The sequence below is a fragment of the Pimephales promelas genome, chromosome 24 (assembly GCF_988280905.1).
Source record: "Pimephales promelas chromosome 24, fPimPro1.hap1.1, whole genome shotgun sequence".
NCBI lineage: Eukaryota > Metazoa > Chordata > Actinopteri > Cypriniformes > Leuciscidae > Pimephales > Pimephales promelas.
Genome location: NC_142792.1, coordinates 5,012,079 through 5,031,222, shown reverse-complemented (window position 1 = coordinate 5,031,222; position 19,144 = coordinate 5,012,079). Strand labels below are relative to the sequence as shown.

General features: G+C 38.7%; 1 protein-coding gene across 2 annotated transcripts in view; it reads left to right on the top strand.

The window, feature by feature from the left end:
• Nucleotides 1-2,195: 2,195 nt before the first annotated feature.
• The window catches only part of srgap1b (SLIT-ROBO Rho GTPase activating protein 1b), a 34,823-nt gene continuing 17,874 nt past the window's right edge, over nt 2,196-19,144 (top strand). Inside the window, exons 1-4 of one of the 2 annotated variants that reach the window (XM_039667664.2) lie at nt 2,196-2,834; nt 13,487-13,682; nt 15,535-15,697; nt 17,103-17,165. In XM_039667664.2, the coding sequence (XP_039523598.2) occupies nt 2,768-2,834; nt 13,487-13,682; nt 15,535-15,697; nt 17,103-17,165 (489 nt within the window). In that variant the 5' untranslated portion in view covers nt 2,196-2,767. The remainder of the gene's footprint in view (nt 2,835-13,486; nt 13,683-15,534; nt 15,698-17,102; nt 17,166-19,144) is intronic. The other variant, XM_039667663.2, reaches the window with a different exon arrangement.

Genomic DNA, 19,144 nt, shown 5'->3' with positions numbered 1-19,144 from the left:
CACGACACCCTACGTCAAACGGATCGTGCCAAAATCGGGCTAAAATCATGTAATCTGAACCAGGTATTAGATGACGCCCTAGGATGAGAATGCGTTGTCCATACGGACCACAGGTTTTGGAGTTTTCTGAAATGGACCTGGAATGGGAACCTCGAGACAAACTCACTCAAGTTTCACTTGAAGTGCACACTGAACTCTAAATTCTTATGAAATATTATCATATAGATGAGTATTGACATCTCTGATGACATGTTTACTGGTTTGAGGGCGGGACAACCTGTCATTCACATGACATCACAGCAACAGCAAACTACAACCATCCAATGACTTCCCGGTGTACCAAACCAAGACCCGCCTACAGGCTTTCTTGTTCAAGAATCTGATTCACTCAGATATAGGGAAGCAAAGACTATCTTCTGTTTCATGACGACTTTAAAATTTATTAATTTAATTGCATATCTAATGAAATATCAAATAACACTGTCACTTGTTAAACCACATACATTTTGTCATAAAGTTGATTTGACTAATTAGATTTCATTCAATAATTCTATTGAAATTATAACTTTAACATTATTTTGATGAAAACTACTGCAAGCAGACTCTTCCTAGACAAACAGAAATATTTATTTATATCATTACCATAAATCATATGCTTCAAGGGAAAAAATCAATCATGATACACTCTTAGAAAAAAAGGGTTCATTGGGGTTATATAAGAAGCATAGGGTTCTTTACTCAACTCCAAATAACCTTTTATGCTAAAAAAGGTTCTATAATGACAAGAAAGAACCCTTTTTGGTACAAAGGTTATTTATAGGCTATTATTCATTCATATATTACATTATTCTGCAACATTTTGTAGTAGTATTTATATTATTGTTTATTAAACTGTTGTAGTAAATTAAATCACATTTAATCATGCTGATTTTTGGAGGAGAAAAACGTGTGATATTGATTAACTACATAAAATGATATAAATATATACATATCTAACCCCCATATCTTGAATTTTGTGATTATTCACACACATTTTTAGGGTCTTGATGTTTGTCAATAATATGAAATATTGAATCCGGAAAGGACAAAACAAATGAAAATGAATGAACCCAAAAGGTTCCATATAGAACCCTTTTCCTGGTTACAAAGAAAGAGTTCTGAGTAGAACCTTTTATGGGTTCCAAATACGTAGCGCTGATGGAACCTTTCTAAAACCTTCTATATAGAACCTTTTCTTCTTCACGTGGTACTGATTTATACTGATTGTGTTCTTGACAGGATGATTTCTCTGCAGCACTGTCCTGACATGATAGGTACATTTAAATGAATTCAAATAAACTTTGTATTTTTTTTAAACTTTATTTATTTAACCTGATTTTACCCTGTATTTTCTTCAAAGTATTCCGAAACACTAACTATTCTCTGTTTGCTATTTGAGCTAACCTGAGATCAGAGTTGCAGAATTGTTTCCACCTTCTGGTTTCCTCTTCTCTGTCTCCCCCTGCTGACTCTGCGCAGTGTTGTCGTGTGTGAAGGTGAGTAAGTGACCCACAAAGCGCCTCCTATATCATTCAGCCACTTATGTCTAAGTGAAGAATGGGAGTCATTGAGAAGCCTTTTCATTGTGTGAATTATTGCTCTGTTTTGTAGTTGCACAGTTGCTCCAGTAGAAGTCAGACTGGTGCGTGTTTCAATCCACCAATTCAATTCAACCCGATGTAAACCTGGCATCGCGCATTTGCACCGCATGATACGTTTGGACGTTTGGCTCGACTTTTTATAATAATCGCTGTCACTTCGCGAACGGATACACATATTGCGCACTCTTGCAATTTAACCTCTGTGTTTTCTAAAATGTTTTGAAGTGCTGTCGAAACAAACGTGCATGCATAAGTATAAAAAATTATCTCTCTCTGTCTCTCTTCCAAAGTTTTATCAGACTATATTGCTTACCAGAAATTATTTTACTGCAATTTCAACAAATGCCATCTGTCAACCCTATGGGTAAGTAAATAGTCTGGTAAATCTAGTCCATATCCAGCATTTTGAATTTCTCCGTTATCTGACACACCCAGTTCAGGTCTTGTATCATCTAGCCTACTAATAAGCCGATAATACAAATCAGGTGTGTTAAATAAGGGAACCATCCGAAATGTTCAGAACTTGGGTATTCAAGGTCCAGGACTGGAAACAACTGGATTCGAGGTTTCCTAAAATAGTGTGACTGTCAATTTTATGTGTAGGCAATTGCACGCGTGCACACACTCACGCCCCAACCCGCCCACCAATTGACAGTAGCGTGGAGAGCGCGCGCATGAGAAACACGCACACCTAACGATTTTTTTTTTGCATACACAATCAGATACTCTCACACCTTAGAGTGAGTTTAGATGAGTTACAGTCTCTGTCACCTCTAGACGCGCGTATCTGTTCCGTTAATCGCGTGCGCACTCAACCTGTGCGTAATATTGATGCGGCCACTTGCATCTCCAATCGTTCTTGCGCGTCTGGCGATGCGGCTGTAACGACGCGCCCCCGTGGTTCACGTGCCACTTTTCAGGGGTCTTTTGTCTGTGCAGGTCTAATAATCCTTGATGTGCATGGTTGAATGTCATCACTTTGCTTTACGGACTACAGTTTCCAGCTGCCGGATCACGCACTGAACCTGTGGTTAGATATGACGCATCGGGCACAGTAGGGACGCGTCTCGGAGAAGCAGAAAGGTTTCAGACAGAAGGGACCAGCGGATTTGGACTACACAGGCGTCATGTCTAACACGATCAAGAGCAAAAAGGAAAAGGAAATCATTACGGAGTATGAGAGCCAAGTGAAAGGTAAGAACACTCGCACCTGATGGGTACCTGGAGACTTGTCTTTCATCTGATGCACCTTATACGAACCCTGTGTACGCGTTAACATAAGATTCCATTATGCATTTCAATTGCATTATTGCTTCCCATTTAGTTTGAATTGTTGTTTTTTTTTCATTAGACCACTTAATTCTGCTGGAAATCCATGTTAAGGAGGTTGTGTTTTAAAACATGTTAACTAGCATTTTTTAGCTGGTTAGGACTAGTAAACCATCTTTGACCAGCTGGTCAAGATGGTGTTGAGAACATACTGGTCAACCAGCTAATGGGCAAGCCTAACTAAAAACCAGTTGGCAGCTTTTTAAAGGGGGTTGAGATGGTTTTTGCAACACGTTAACTAATCTACCAAATTATGAATAGCTAGACACCAAAGGTGGTTAAGATGATGTTTGAAACATGGTAGCTGCTGGTTGACCTGCTAATAAGAATCCAGCAACCAGCTGTTCATACAAGCTCAATATGGTCCAGATGTGCATACTGGTCAACCAGTTAGAAACCATCTCAGTGTGATCAACATGGTTTTTGAACCATGTTAGGCAGTTTACTAGCTAACTAGCAGCTAACCACCAGCTACCAGCTGGTCATACCTGCTCATAACATACTGTTTAATGACCAGCTTGAAATAGGCTAACTAGAAAGCAGCTGTCAGCTGCCTTTACCAGCTAAAGGAAGTTGAGATGGTTGCAACGTGGTAGTTGTGGACGGTGGTTAAGATTATTTTTGTAACATGGCCAGCTAATCAGCTATCAAGATGGCCCAGATGGTATATGAAATGTGGTGACTGGTCAACCAGCACCTCAAGGTGATCAACGTGTTCAACTTTTAAACAATGTTATGGTTGACTACCAGCTGAAAAAAAAAAACAAACTAGCTAGCAGCTCTACAGTAGGTGACTATTTCACCAGCTTGGACTATCTAGAAACCAGCAACCGTGCTCCAAAACAAGCCTAAGGTAGATTTCCAGCATAAGTGAGGGAGGTACAACATATACAGGCATCTTTTGATTCAAGATATGCAAAATCAACATAATAGTATATAAAATGCACCCTGCTTGATTTGTTTGCCCTTACAGCAGGGCGGGCGTTTGTGCACGCGCACTCGTTTAACAGTGTGTAATCGATGAGATGGAAAGAGAGAGAGAGGTTGAGAGAGAGAGAGAGAGAGGCTCCAAATCTTGTCTCCAGCGCTCCCACTGTAGTCAGGTGAATGTGTATGGCTCGTTTAGATCATAAAATGGGAAAAAATCTGGAAAATGAAGCACCATATTTAAATGTAAGGAGCCGATTTGCTGTCTCAGCTGCTATTGGCCAATGGTGGTGAGAGTGAGGGTGGTCTCTAGGCAACTCAAGGCATGCTAATAGATTGGTGTAGTATCAGGGCCGCTGCGTTTGTGCTCACACTCCCGACATATGGACGTCTCACGGTTGTCAAATGTGTGCTTAGGTACACTCCTTTTTCAACAGGCTCTTGCTGCATTGTACATGTTTCCATGGATACTCAACCACCAGTCTGTGTGTGATTGTCCAATGGGGATGCGATGGGTATCTGGCTCTGTGTGTGTGTCAGGGAGCAAGATCAGGGAATCCTCCTGCCGCAGCAGTGCTGTTTAGTATGGACCGCACGTACGTCAGTGTGTGTGGCATACAGTAGTGTGATTGAGACAGATGAGTGATTGATGGTCAGAAGGGACCGCCACTTTTCTCATATACAGTAACAGCAAACATAATTAATTTTCTTTTAATGTTTAAAAAGTGTTTAATGTTTAAATGCTCGCACTGTAAAAAATGTTGGGTTACAAACACATGCACAAACCCAAATAAAAATTTGACTCAAACATGGGTTGAACCAACCCAGCATTGTTAAGTGTACTATGTGTACAACACTGTAAAAATTATTTTTGATTATTGGAGTATGTTTTACAAGACTAGACTGTCGTTCTACTTCAGAATTTCCTTTAATGTTTCTTTGGAATTAATTGTGAAATTGACTATTTCTGAAATTTGTTTGTATGCTATTTGTTTTGTCAGTGTATGCTTGTTTGAGATTTTATCCTATTACAAAAATAGGTTCTGAGAAAAAATAATAAAAAAAGTCCTGCTAGAATTTGTCGGCGTCCACACAGGAAATGGTTTTCTCTGAGGGAGGAAGTTTGAAGGAAAGCGAGGCACATGACCTTGACCGTACCTGCGTGCACACACACACACACACTAACTGAACTACACATTTATAGTGATTCAAAGTGAGTCCGTTTAATGTGGAAAACATTGGTGTGTGTGTGTGTGTGCACGCATTACACAAAATATTTTGCTTCATCAGCAAGAAACGGCACTCGAGCGAGTGGCTTTTTCTGTCCTGTTGGGAGCTTGTGCTGTACAAAAGCTTTACACACACACATGCAACCAGAAACACTACTGTAAACCCCACCCTCATATCATCCACTGATATGTGTGTGCATGTGCAGTGTGTTCTCATGCAAGGCTCAAAGAAAACACACAAAGATGGAGCAAACAAATTGATGTCTTTCGTTTTTAGTCTGTTATTCTCATGAGATTTGATGTCGGGTTGCACTTCTGGCTTCCGTCCAGTCCAGCCACAAACACACACACCTCATCGTCCGAGGCCGCAGACTGACTCACTGGTGTACTTCCTCTGCCTAGAGAGACTGTATGAATCAGATTTATTGCGGCTCAGGGGATCCAATCCGCTACAAGACATTTCATCTGTTAGTTTAGAGTCCCACAGACATCCAAACATCCCTTTAATAAACGTTCAGAGGCAATGCAAAGTGACATAAAATGGGTAAAAGAAGCATTTTTAGCGGGTTTGTTGTGTATTAGATTTGTGATTTTTCAGAAATTCACTATCCATTCACAGAAACAAGACATTTTGTGTGTTGCTACGTCACATTTTAAATTATGCAATTTTGCGTTTTTACAGTAGAGGGAAATGTTCTCCTCCTTTAACCCTTGTATTATTTTCGTATTGGGTTGGAATTTTATGTTGCTGGTCAAATTGACCCTTATTGGATCCAGTCAAGTCCAATACACAGAGAATGTTGGTTTTGTCTGTTTGCCATCCTTGTTGCTACATATGCCAATGGCGACTGATCAAAAATGGGAAAAAGCACTTCTAATGTGTGTCCCCCGAAGTTTACATGCCTGTAACTCAAGAAGTTTCAAATATCCTTTAAGATTTTGGTTCTTAACAAAGTTTTCTTGGTCTTCATTTTTAAGCCCCAATATGGTGCATAAAGGGATTTCTATATTGCTCAATGAGTAAACTGTTAAATGGTACACATTATCAGGGGTCAAAGGTCCTGTTTACACCTAGAATTAAGATGCGGTTTGGTCATTCAGATCACAGGTGTAAACATGGTCTAAATCTTTTTGAGCTTGTCCACTTTCGACCACTTCCGAGGCAAAAGAGTGCCTGTTTTTTCCTTTTATTTTTTGTAGAAATGGTCACTAACGACCCGAGGTGTGTTACATTTAATGTATTTTTTCAATAATTGAATCTTTGATGACTGAATAAGTGCAATTCACCTTTATTACACAAGCTGGAAATGTCTGAAACACAATGATGAAGCGATTTTCACTCATAGTTACCGCAGGCAGAAAACAAAAGAATAGGAAGCATCATCAGCAATACTTGAAATGGCTCAGAGCAAGTACTGAACGCAATCAAATATTAGTGTCACTGTCCCTTGATGCTGGATCTGGTAAAGATGCTGTCAGCGATCAAAATAATGATTTTGAAGATGTTAAAAATGATTGTTTTTTGAGAATATATTTGTGATGGTGAATATGAGCCAGATGCTGAATGTACTGGGAAATGAGCTCTGACGAGGACAGCGATGATTATATAAAACATCTACTCAAACTGAACCCTTCCAAGCACAGTAAGATAACAAAATATGCTTTATTTTATGTTTCTGTTATTGTAATATCAGAAGAGTTTTATATTATCGTGACAGGGGGAGATCCATTGGTGTTAGATATAGATCCGGGTCACTAAAGACCCAAATATGTAATAATGAAACATTCATGCGTTTAAGGGTCAAATTGTTGGACTAGTTTGCAAAAAGCTGTACATTTCAATTAGTTTCATGTCCAAGTATGCAGTACTTTAAAGTGTGCATCTGATGACACTTGTTGAGGGATCATCATATATTTGTGAACGTTGTGAAACGGCAACAAGACTGACGTCTATTGTAGGTTACATGATTTCAACATGATGTAGTACGTCCTGATTATTTTCGTTCTACACAAATGCAGAACATACATTATTAATGGTCAAGAAGTGCAGTCTTCATCAAACGGAGTATGCGATTTCAGACGCAGCCTATGAAACGTCCTCATAATAAATGTGCATGTGGTATTGTAATACAAGTAAGGTGATGGCAAATGCTGAGAGGTGGACAAGGACCAGATGTCCACTACGTGTGTACACTTTTATAGTGAGTTGTGTGTAGTATCGTCCCATTCTCAAGTACCCCCTTGTAACGTTTCAAAATAATGATTGGAAACCACATATGGCCTCACTTCCTCTGTTTAAGAATAGACAGCGAACAAATAGCTAATTTGGTCAAAGCTGAATTCTTTGTATCAGAGTCGAGACCAGACAGATTTCCCAGCCACCCGCCGCATGTATTTATAATAGGAGCCCTGTAAGTCTCATTAATCAAGTATAGATATCGATCCAGTAATCTATTTAAGACAACGGCGGAGAGGACCACATATACTGCAGCACTTACACTAAGGATTGTGGGTCTTGAAGCCTGTCTTTGCCTTTACTCTTGGGTTTAAAGCTGAAAGCTTATTTAGCCAGGCTTGTTTTACAAATTATCTCAAGTCGTATTTTCGTTTAAAACAACTGAGATGTGTTAATGGAGCTTCAGGACTCAGTGTAGACATATTCATAATCATGTGAAATAAAATATTTAGTTTGAAAGATGTTTTGCCTGTCTAGCCCTCATAACCTCGTTTTCATTTGTGTTGAATGAAATATTTCGTGCACAGGAAGTCTGGTGTGGTGTTGAGTCATTGTCTTTCTGTTTAGTCCTTACACGTACTCTTCAGCAGTTCGTATCTCCTGACCTTGGATCCGTATTTTCTTGATTACATTTGTTGTGTCTTGTGTACTGGATGAAGCCTCACCTAATCTTGACTTCTCCTTGACACTTTTTTATGTAAAAACCTTCATTTCATCTGTGTGGAAATGTACATGTACAGGTTTGGCTATATTTGTGAGGGCCAAATGTCCCAACTTATATTGTGAAATATTATGACAACTGACTATAGAGGACATTTTACTGGTCCACACTAGTAAAAAAAATTCTAAAATCTAGTTTTTATTTTATTTTTATGTTTTGCATACATTTCTGTGATGGGTAGGGGTTGGTTTAGGCCACAAAAAATATCAGTAACCTGATATAATATGATTGGAAGTCTATATATTGTGTACAGAATACACTCACAGAGAGACATGTAATATATGTAAATAAAACAAATAATATATACATTACACACACATTATGTAAACTAAAAGTTTTATAATAGATGCGATTAATTGAAACACTAATATTTATATTAGACAGTATATATATATATATATATATATATATATATAGTATATAATACACAAGCAGGTGATGTCTCAAAAAGTCATTTGTTCTTTTAACTGCATTTATTCTTGCTGTAAAATTGAGATATTTTGATACATTGATGATTCTCAAGCCTTTTAAGCAAAGATTCGGCAATGCTAATGAGTTTTTTAGACTGAGAGGACTGGGAGTGAAAAGTAAAGGCTAAAAGAAAAAGCTTAAGAAGTAAATTTGCTTTAGATAAATAGAAGAGAGTGTGTGTGAGAGAGAGGATGAGATGCAGATTAGAAGTAAGCAGAAATGGAAAATAATTGGGAAGTGGCAGAATAGCGTTTAGCTTGGTGACGTATGTGTTGTATTTTTAGGGAAAATACGTTTGAGTTCCCTGTCTTCCTCATAAATGTGATATTTTTATTTTTGTGGAGGGCATACATGTGTATTTTGGTGCTATTGTGGTTTGAGTTCCCATTTTTACACATCATGTGAATATGTGCAGTGCTGTACAGCATGCCTGCGCACTCCTCACGCTCTCAGGTTGCTGAGCAGAAGCCTTGTTGCCATGGAAACAGTCTGGGTCGGGCATATGCCGCAGGGTATCAGACATTCTCACCGCGGTCACAAGTTCAAAGGTCAAATATGAGAGACAGTGACTTGTGAAGACAAAATTGGGAATTGGGTGATTATTTTAATAGTAGTGAGTGGAACAAAGTGTGCACGTTATACTTGTTTCCCAGCAATGCTAAATGTCCATATCCACATCCTCGCAAACACAGCATGATGGGAATTTTATGTTTTTTTGCTCCATCCATATGGACAAACAGTGCTTTTATATTGTTATAATTAACACTGTCTGCCTGTTTTGAGCTTCAAGGGCTTGTGGAAATGAGTCACTGTCTATTTATTTGTTGTTTGGATGCCATTTCTATTCACTTCCAGTTCTGCAGTTGTTTCAAGCTGGTTTTTGCCAGTCAGCTCTTTGTAACTGGTTGGAAACCTGCATGGACAGTCTCTGAATGTCCAGATGACAGATGAGCATAGCATCAACATGAGTGCAGGCAGGCGATGGATGTGAGGATGCGCTCCGTTGCAGTCGGGTGTTTTCTCCCGTCAGATGTACAGCATTGTCGGCAGCATCTGGACTAGTAAAAGACTTTGGTAATTTGGTCATTTTAAGATAAGGATCTCTGCTCACATGGCAGGTTAATAGGTTATACACACAGATACACGTTTATACAGTATGTATATATGCATATACATATGTGGGTGGGTGGGTGTATGTATGTATGTATGTACACTCTAAAAAATGCTGGGTTGTTTTAACCCAATTTTGGGTAAAATATGGACAAACCCAGCCATTGGGTTAAAAATGTAATTTAAAAATGTAACACAATGGCTGGGTTTGTCCATATTTTGCCCAAAATTGGGTTAAAACAACCCAGCATTTTTTAGAGTGAATCAATCAATCATTGGATTAAAAACATATTTTAAAATTTAACCCAATGGCTGGGTTTGTCCATGTGGTTTAAAAAACATATTTTTAAAATTTAACCCAATGGCTGGGTTTGTCCATGTGGTTTAAAAAACATATTTTTAAAATTTAACCCAATGGCTGTGTTTGTTCATGTTTGACCCAAGGTTGGGTTGATATATACATATACACAGGAAATTAGAAGAATATACATTACTGTCAAATCTAAGTTGGCATTACATCATCTTTTATTTTCAGTCTCTCTGAAAAGCCTGTATCTTATATAAAATCAATCCGCAGAAACATGAAGTGAACAAACGGTCTTACTGAAGTCCATCCACGCATTCTTAATGTCAGGATCACAAGAATGGCAATGCAAAGACTGTGTTTTTTTCATAACTTGGCAATGCAAAACGTCTTTTAATCCTCAGAGGCATCTCTATCCCGTGTTTGCGTCGTACTACATGACATGCGTGAATCAGTGGGCGGGCTAAAGAGGTAGAAGTAGAAGTACGCACGTTTCTTGCTTGGTTTTAATAAAAGCTGTTTTTGGGCTAACAAGGAAGTCTTGAGTTCTGAAACTCACTGGATATGTTTTATAATAAATTGTCTTCTTAAATTATACAAAAGAAAGGAAAATTTGATTTCTCATTTCCTCAACTCCTTTAAGATTCTGCATTGAACCAGTGTAGTTGTCGTTCCATGTTAAAATTGCACAGGCAGTGGCATTTCATTTAGGCTATCGCATTTATTTGTATACATCACCTCTGATTCTCTGCTGGATTACAGGCATTTCTTATATTGTATCAAAAGAGTCACCTTGCTCACCATGCCACCATCACTGATGCAGAACACGCAAACACACACACACTTTTCCAATTCTCACAGTCCCTCCCACCCTCCTACACACACACACACACACCCACACAGAGCTCATGCCAAGCCTGCTGTCTCATCTGTTATTTCGAGCTGGAGAGGCAGTGTGACATTAAACAGTTGGTCTGTGGAGAGAAAAAGAGAGGGGGAAAAGTGTAAGGGAGAAGAAAAGGAGGGAGAGTGAGCTGCTGAAGGGGAACAAGAGAGCGTTATTAATAAAAGCCGTTATTAAAGAAATAGTCTGAAAATGAAAATTCTGTCATTATTGAATCATCCTTATGGTGTTTAATATCCAGGTGGGTTCAAGATTGGGGGTAAAAAATGTAAGAATCAACCATTTAAAAAGCCACGGTGGCCTGAATATGTTGGGAGGATTGTCCTTGGGGGAATTTTGGGGTGGTTATGGCACTGTTTCAAACCCGTATGGCTGTCTTACACTTTCCAAGCAATTACAGTTAACAGGCACTGAATATTTTTTAACTTTCAAAAAGGATGCAAAAACAGTCCAAATGGTCCATATGACGTATTCGCATATATTACAAGACATCCGATAGCTTTGTCTGAGAAACATACAGTATCCGAATTTAAAAAGTAATTCACTGAAAATCTCTCCTTCTTGAACAAGGTTTGAATTTGGGAAAATTCTGGGAAGATACTGAAATGTGCGTGGGGAGCGGGAGTATGGAGCCCCTGCAGGAAAAAATATGAGATGGAGGAAAAATTATTTGTCAAAGCTTTTGCGCTCTCTTGCAAATATTTTCCGTTCCCCCAACAAACTATTGTTCCCTTTTCGGAAAGCATTCCTCGAGAAACTTCCAGGGAGCTCAAAAGGTTTTGTGAACGAACGCAAGTTTCTCGAGGCAATGCAAAACATTTGCGAGAGAACGCGAAAGCGACTTACTATTTTTCCTTCCATCTCTTTTTCTTTCCCTTTAGGGGCTCCGTATGAGAGACAGAATGACTCGTGGGCTCCAGCAAAATATAATTATCTAATTAATAACAGCATGAAGATGTCTATCACTGAAGTGTAGTGTGTGTAAATTGTAAAAAAAAAAATACAACCAGACCGGATCCGAACTGAAAAATCAACGTAGACCTCTTCCTTACCGGCATTTGTTGGGAGAGAACGGGACAAAACGTGAAATTTTCGAGCGGGATAAAATATTACATATTTTTGGTGGAAGTGGATGGGAGCGGTACATACATAATCTTGTGGGATTGAAAAATCATCCCATGCAAATGTAACCGGTCTTACTCAACCAGCTCCGAGCGGTATTTGAACAGGGGTCCCAGGTGTAGAAAGTTGGCTTGCTTACAAAGATGCTGAAGACTGCAGCGTCTAGTATCAGTCGCTGGTGCGCTTCTTGAGATCAGGGGAGTGAGGTTTACACACACAGCTCTTATTGGCCTATGCCTGTTATACTCAACCCCTAAATCTCACTCCCAAGCCCGGGTCACGGCACCAAATGTAACCGGCCCTACTCTACTCGCTCCAAGCAGCTCTAGCGAGAAGGCTAAAGACCCCAGTTCCTAGCGTCAGTCGCTAGAGGCCCTGTCCCTAATAGTCATATGCACTTTCGGTTTTGTTGACTTACAAGTCCATGAGACTTGTCATTTTAGGTTTCAGAAGGGTTCTCGCGAGCCTCTTGAGACCAGGGGAGTGAGGTTTACTGGCTTACGACTGTTACACAGGCCTCTAATGAGAGAAATAGTGATAGTCTGAATCGTTCTTATGAGTCTATGGAACTTTTCAATGAATAAATTGATCAGGTTCACAACACGAGAATGATTCGTTCTCAAATCTGACTCGTGATCTTAGATTATTTATACCGATTATTAGATATAAATAAGAGCTTCGTTTTTAGTCTATTCCTCACACAAAAGCTGTCGGTTGTCTTTAGAAAAAAATGTTAATTTAGTTAATGACAATAAATAAATTAAAAATGTTCTGATGATAATAAGAAATGCTGCCCTGGCAACTAAAATGAGTTTAAGATAAAGAACTAAAAGAACTGAAAGAGACTAAAAGAAACACTAAGTAAATAAAAGACAAATATCAAGAGCACATAACAAAATCAAAACCTGAAAATAAAAATAAAAGCTAATTCAAAATAATAAGTACTTTTAATAGTATGCAAGTAATACAAAAAAAAAATAGATTACCACTTTTATGATACATTCTGTTTTGAAATGAGTCGTAACAAGTCACTATCCACTGCCTTTACATGGAAAAGAGTGTTGGGTTTAAAAGGACATGAGGGTGAGTAAATGAAGGCAGGTTTTTAATTCCGAGTGAACTATTGCTTTAAGGAAAAGGAGGAGTTTGAGGAGAAGTGGAGATGAGAAGTAGGATGGAGAATACGGAATACCTCCTCCCATTAAACACACACGCTAATCCTCATGGGATACTCCACTCCACTACCTGTTGTCTTGGCAACGGCAGTGAGTGTGATAACCAGTGTGTTGTTAAGGAAGAATCCAGACCGCCTTGTTAGGAGGAAAACCTCTGGTTCAGAGAGCACAACTTCACCCATCAGTGCCCACATTGTGTTCAAGTCGCTCCCGAACCTGTCATGTGATGTCAGTTACACTGCAGTGAAACACTGTCATTTTAAAAGGCCCTTATTAATTAGCTAACATCATTTTGTGTGTGTGTGTGTGTGTGAGCAGAGATACGGTCTCAGTTAGTGGAGCAGCAGAAATGTCTGGAGCAGCAGACGGACATGCGGGTTCAGCTCCTCCAGGACCTGCAGGATTTCTTCAGGAAGAAAGCCGAGATCGAGAGCGAATATTCACGCAACTTGGAGAAGCTCGCCGAACGCTTCATGGCCAAAACCCGCAGCACCAAGGACCACCAACAATACAAGTGAGTGGAGAAGAGATTGTATGTGTGTGCCACGATGGGAATGCACATGAATGATTAAAGATTAATTTTCTTGAGCCGGATCAGTGGCGAATCATTTTCGTTCAGGTGCCTTTCGTTCACCTTCAAATGATTTCTCCCTCCCCGTTTTGTTTGACTGTGGCTTGCAGTGGATTAGGGAGACGTCTGGAATATTTTACCCATGATGCTCCGCAGCTTCATGCTTGAAAAATCAGAGATGGCAGAGGAGTGGCTATTGCTGTAGTTATTGTGTTTTGTGTGTGAGTGTGTGTACAGGCATCTGTGTGTTTGCTGTCTCATTAATGCAGATAACATTCTGCTGGGTAAATTGAGTGATGAGGGATGGGTGAGAAAGAGAGAGAGAGAGTGTTTCACAGTTTCTCTTCTGTTGCATATTTCCCCCTTCGTGCTGGGCACTGTTAGTGTTCTGGTCCTCATGGGGCTGTCCCATCAGATGCCTGCTGAGCTTTGTGATTAGTCAATGGCTGCTGAAGACATTCTCCTCTTTGGTCCAAAATGGCTTCCCATTGTCTTTTCGCTACAGCCATTACTAATATAGAAGATCAAGTGTGTGAAACAAAATGGCGTCTTTTACCTCACCTCGGCAGGTGGTTAAGCCATCCTCACTTTCCAAAATAAATGTGCAATTTGCACAGACAAAGATGCTCTGTGATGTTTAAACGTAGGTGTATATACTGCCGTTCAAAAGTTTAGGTTCAGTAAGATTGATTTTATTTAAAGAAATTAACGGATGCAGTAATTAAAAGTGTATGTATAATGTGTATGTATAATGTTACAAAATATTTCAAATAAATGCTGTTCTTTTGAACTTTTTTCATCAAATAGTCCATGGTTTCCACAAAAATATTAATCTGCGTAACTGTTTTCAACATTGATAATTGATAATAATATGAAATGTTTCTTGAGCAGCAAATTGGCTGTAGAATGATTTCTGAAGGATCATGTGACACTGAAGACTGGAGTAATGATGCTGAAAATTAAATTATATTTAAAAATGTATTAGCATAGAAAACAATTCGTAATAAAACTTGAGAATATAACTTTCAGGTTTACCGAAAAACCCTTTTTGGGAACTCAATATTTGTTTGAAAAGTATATTTGTATATAAGTGTATATTTGTGTTGTCTTGAAAGTTATATTTCCTTATCTAATGCAAATACATTTAGACATTTTAGTGTGTCTTAATTTAGTTTATTATTCAGTTTGTGAACTCATGCATCAAAAATATTATGGGAAAGCTTTAAGTAAAAATAATCATTGAATGAGATTCAGAGCAGTAACTACTGTAGTCGTCAGTGGCTTGTACAGTATGTTGATATATTCACTTGGTCATTCATAATATATATTTTATGATAACTCTATCTAGCTTACTTATGGATTTTAAGGGTTGTGGTACATTTGCTTAACAGCCCAATTCCTGGAAAGAACGATCCTACCAAGGGCAAACTAGCCTATTCATTTAACTTTAGTTGAAATCTTCACCGAAGCCTTTCGGTGAATACATTCGGAGAATAATTAAGAAATGGTTCATTAGTGGATTTGGATCATTGCTTGAAAAAAGCCACAGAGCAGCAGTCTCAAAAACCGCTCATACAGCAAAAAGAGAATTCCAGCAGAAACTAACAAAAAAATCACCAAGAGCTTGAGATTTAAGAGCTTGATATAATATTTTAATGTGAAGTAGATCACTTGATATGTTCTATTTCTGGATAAAACAAAACATTTGAGTTTTATCTTCTTGTATTTGGATTTTCATGAGTATTGATTATTTGTCCATCGACATCTTATAAACGCACATTTTCGTGGCTTTCAGGAAGGACCAAAACCTCCTGTCTCCCGTGAACTGCTGGTATCTGCTGCTGAACCAGGTGAGGAGAGAGAGTAAGGACCACGCCACACTCAGCGACCTTTACCTCAACAACGTCATCACACGCTTCACGCATGTCAGCGAGGACAACATGCGTCTGCTCAAGAAGGTGAGGTCAAACACAGGCCGTCCCTGCAATGTCACGGGATGCACAAAAATGAAAGGTGGAAAAAATATGCATTCATTAAAGGAGAACTCCAGTCATTTGTACATGTGGAGTGCTGTCAGTACAGACAAAAATGACAAAAATCGTTGTTGCCTACACCGTGTTATCGTCTTTTTAATATTCGCACCCTGTTGACTTCAATAGGGCATGTTCTAAACCTGCTTTTAGCCTCTTAACATCCTTTATTTGTCATTACGAGTGCACAGCCATGTGAGGAGTGTTATTAAGAGTGACCACAGTCAATCTGACTGCAGTAGATGAGAAAGATATTAAGAAAAATGATGTTAATTCAGCCAGCTCACATACCTCTATTTGCTTCCTGTTTTCAGTCGAAGCCACAGTAGTCGATTGTCGAGTTCACACCCGCGATCATTGGTGAATATCATCTCAAACCTACCACTGTGTGGCGTTCTGAGAATATCAGCTCAAATGGATAGTTCATCCGAATCAGATGTTGGACACACAGAGGAGGTTTGAGATGATATTCACTCATGATTGATCGCGCTTGAGATCGACAATCGATCGACTACTGTGGGCTTCGACTGACAACAGGAAGCAAATAGAGGTATGTGAGCTGGCTGAATTAACGTCGTTTTTATTCATATCTTTCTACTGCAGTCAGATTGACCATGGTCACTCTTAATAACACGACTCACATGGCTGTGCTCTCGTAATGACAAAGTAAGGATGTTAAGAGGCCTAAAGCAACATGCCTCATTGAAGTCAACAGGGGGCAAATCTTAAAAAGAAGATAACACGGTGTAGGCAACAGCGATTTTTGTCGTTTTTGTCTGTACTGACAGCACTCCAAATGTACAAAAAATGAGCTTAATGTTAAATTTGACCTGAGTTCTCCTTTGATGGGAGATGAAAAGCTCTTGATTAATTAAAGTACATTTGTCATTTGGATAAACAAACTTCCTCTTTAGTAATTTTGGAGAGTTTGCTACCAGTGGTTTGTTTAATTGTCTGTATAATTACCACAGTCTTAAACTCACAGCTTTCTCAGACTGCGTGCGTGAGTTTTATTGTGATTTTATTTTATGTGGATTCACCATTCATTATTCAGTCTTTGTCTCTGTAGAATCCAACACTGTTGTGTTTTATTTATAGTTACTGAATTTCTTTCTCTGCACAAGAACACTTTAGTAGACCGGCACTAATGTAGATTAGAAAAGGCCTACGTTCACACTGTCCCTTTGAGTTGTTTTGATCTGTTGTGTTAGTTCAGAATTGACAAAGCAAGGACAGCAATTTCTTGGGTGTATATCTGAGTTTGACCCAGCTCGGCCCTGTCCATTATAACCCACCTTGTGTTTTTTTTTCTCTCTCTCTTGTTTGCCCACAGAGCAAAGAGATCATTTTCCAGCTGCAAGAAGACCTGATGAAGATTCTTAACGAACTCTACACGGTGAGCTTGTCTCTCATCGTCCGCTCAATCTCTTTTTGGATTACTTTTTCATCCCATCACTTTACTGGTGCTTTTCTCTCTCTCATTTTATCATTCCATCAATATATAATTCACCTCTTCTATCACTGACACTCTCTGTCTCTCACTCGCCTTCTTCCAGAACTCGACCGCATCGGTTTCATCTATCTTACATGTACTCGATCTCGCATTTCTGCATTACTCTTTGCTTTGTGATGACAATTTTCCTTTTGTCTGCAACTTCTGCAGTTGTGAAGTTTTACCCGATTCTGTAGTTTCTGGAAAGACCCGGATTACATTGACGTATATGGGATATTTTACCCAACTGCTACCTTTGAAGTGATTGTATCACAAGAACGTATATCAGTAGCTACTATCTTGAACTGTGATTTCGTGCATCTCCAGACAGAGTAATCAGTCTCAATGACATTTAACTGTACAGCTCAGTTGATATACGTAGTATGCAAAAAAGGATTTGAGGGAACACCTCTCTTCTGAGTCTGTCTGTTTAGTTCCTGTCTCTAAGCCCCTCCTTTCAAAAAGCAATGTCCTCTGATTGGTCGGCTGGACCAATTTTTTTTTGTGATTGGTCAACTACTTAAAATGTGTTTGGGAAATGTCACTCCCCTTACCATAACTGCAAGTTTCAACACACTACTAAGTAACTGAACCAGGCCCCGCCCCTTTATTGTGTATTCTTTGGGCGTTAATTATTTAAATGTGTAATATTGTGACGTGATAATTCCTACAAGACTACATTGGTGGCGTTTCAGGGATTTCAGAAACGGTTCGCTCTGATATAGAGAAGAAATCCCTTTGAGTAACTTTGCAGTCCTTTATCATGCTCAAACAGCAACATTACTCACTAAAGAAACTTAAAAATGCTTTGATTAATAATTCACAATAAGATTAATAAGAGGCAATTAGATATTGAAAATTGGTAGGCAGTTTCCATGTTAACCAGCACCTAAAATAGACATTTTGCTCGTCTGTAATTGTTTTGATGTGCAGTTGTGAATATTTGACCTGAATGTAAGCTTGTCTGACAGGCCTGAAGTCTTAAAAGCCAGAATCCCTTGCATAAATAACCTTGATAAAACAAAAACACACAGCACACATTAGGTCTGTCAGCTTAGCTTACCGCTAACATGAAGAACGCACACTGAAAACGAGATGAATTCTCTGAACCGAAGTATTCAGAGTTCAGGAAGTTTCCACCCCACTGCAACCCTCATGTAAGCAGTTTTGTGTCCTTGTTGAGATGGATTTACATCAGAGTACGACGTACGAGAGTGGAGCAGGGAGCATGTTGCATGATTTAGCATGTAGCAAGGAGTGTTTTTTTTTTTTTTGTGATAATCTTGGCATTTTCTGCACCACAGACCAAAATACAATTGAATATCTGCATGAATTCTCCTGTTAACACTGTGTTTATAGACTAGCAGTCCGAATAAAAGAAATATGCAATTTGTTAAATTTTACTGAAAAAACAACAAACATAAATTCAAAATCCTGTCAGATTGAAGTCACTCCATTACAAACATTTATGAACAGACATGACAGACATTTATGAGTCAGATTATCTCAATAGAGTGCAACACTGTTGGTTCCGGGAGTATTTTTTCCCATTAATTTCACCAAAAGGGCTTTTAAAAGTCTTTGTTAAAGTGTTGTAATCCATGAACCAAAGCTATGAGGTGAATCATAATAACATCACAAACTTTGATTCGAAGCAAAAAAGTATTTGAAAATTGAACAAGACTGACTTAACGGCTTTAGTGAGGGAAAGAACTACAATCCCATGAAGCATTGGAAACTACATATTCGAATTAAAACTATGGAGAAATATAAAACTACTAATTTAAAAAATATTTATTATATATAAACAAAAAAATTTAAGCTTGTTGCAAAATATGTAAGTATTTTAGTTGTTTGTATTAAAGTGGGCGGAGCTAAATAGC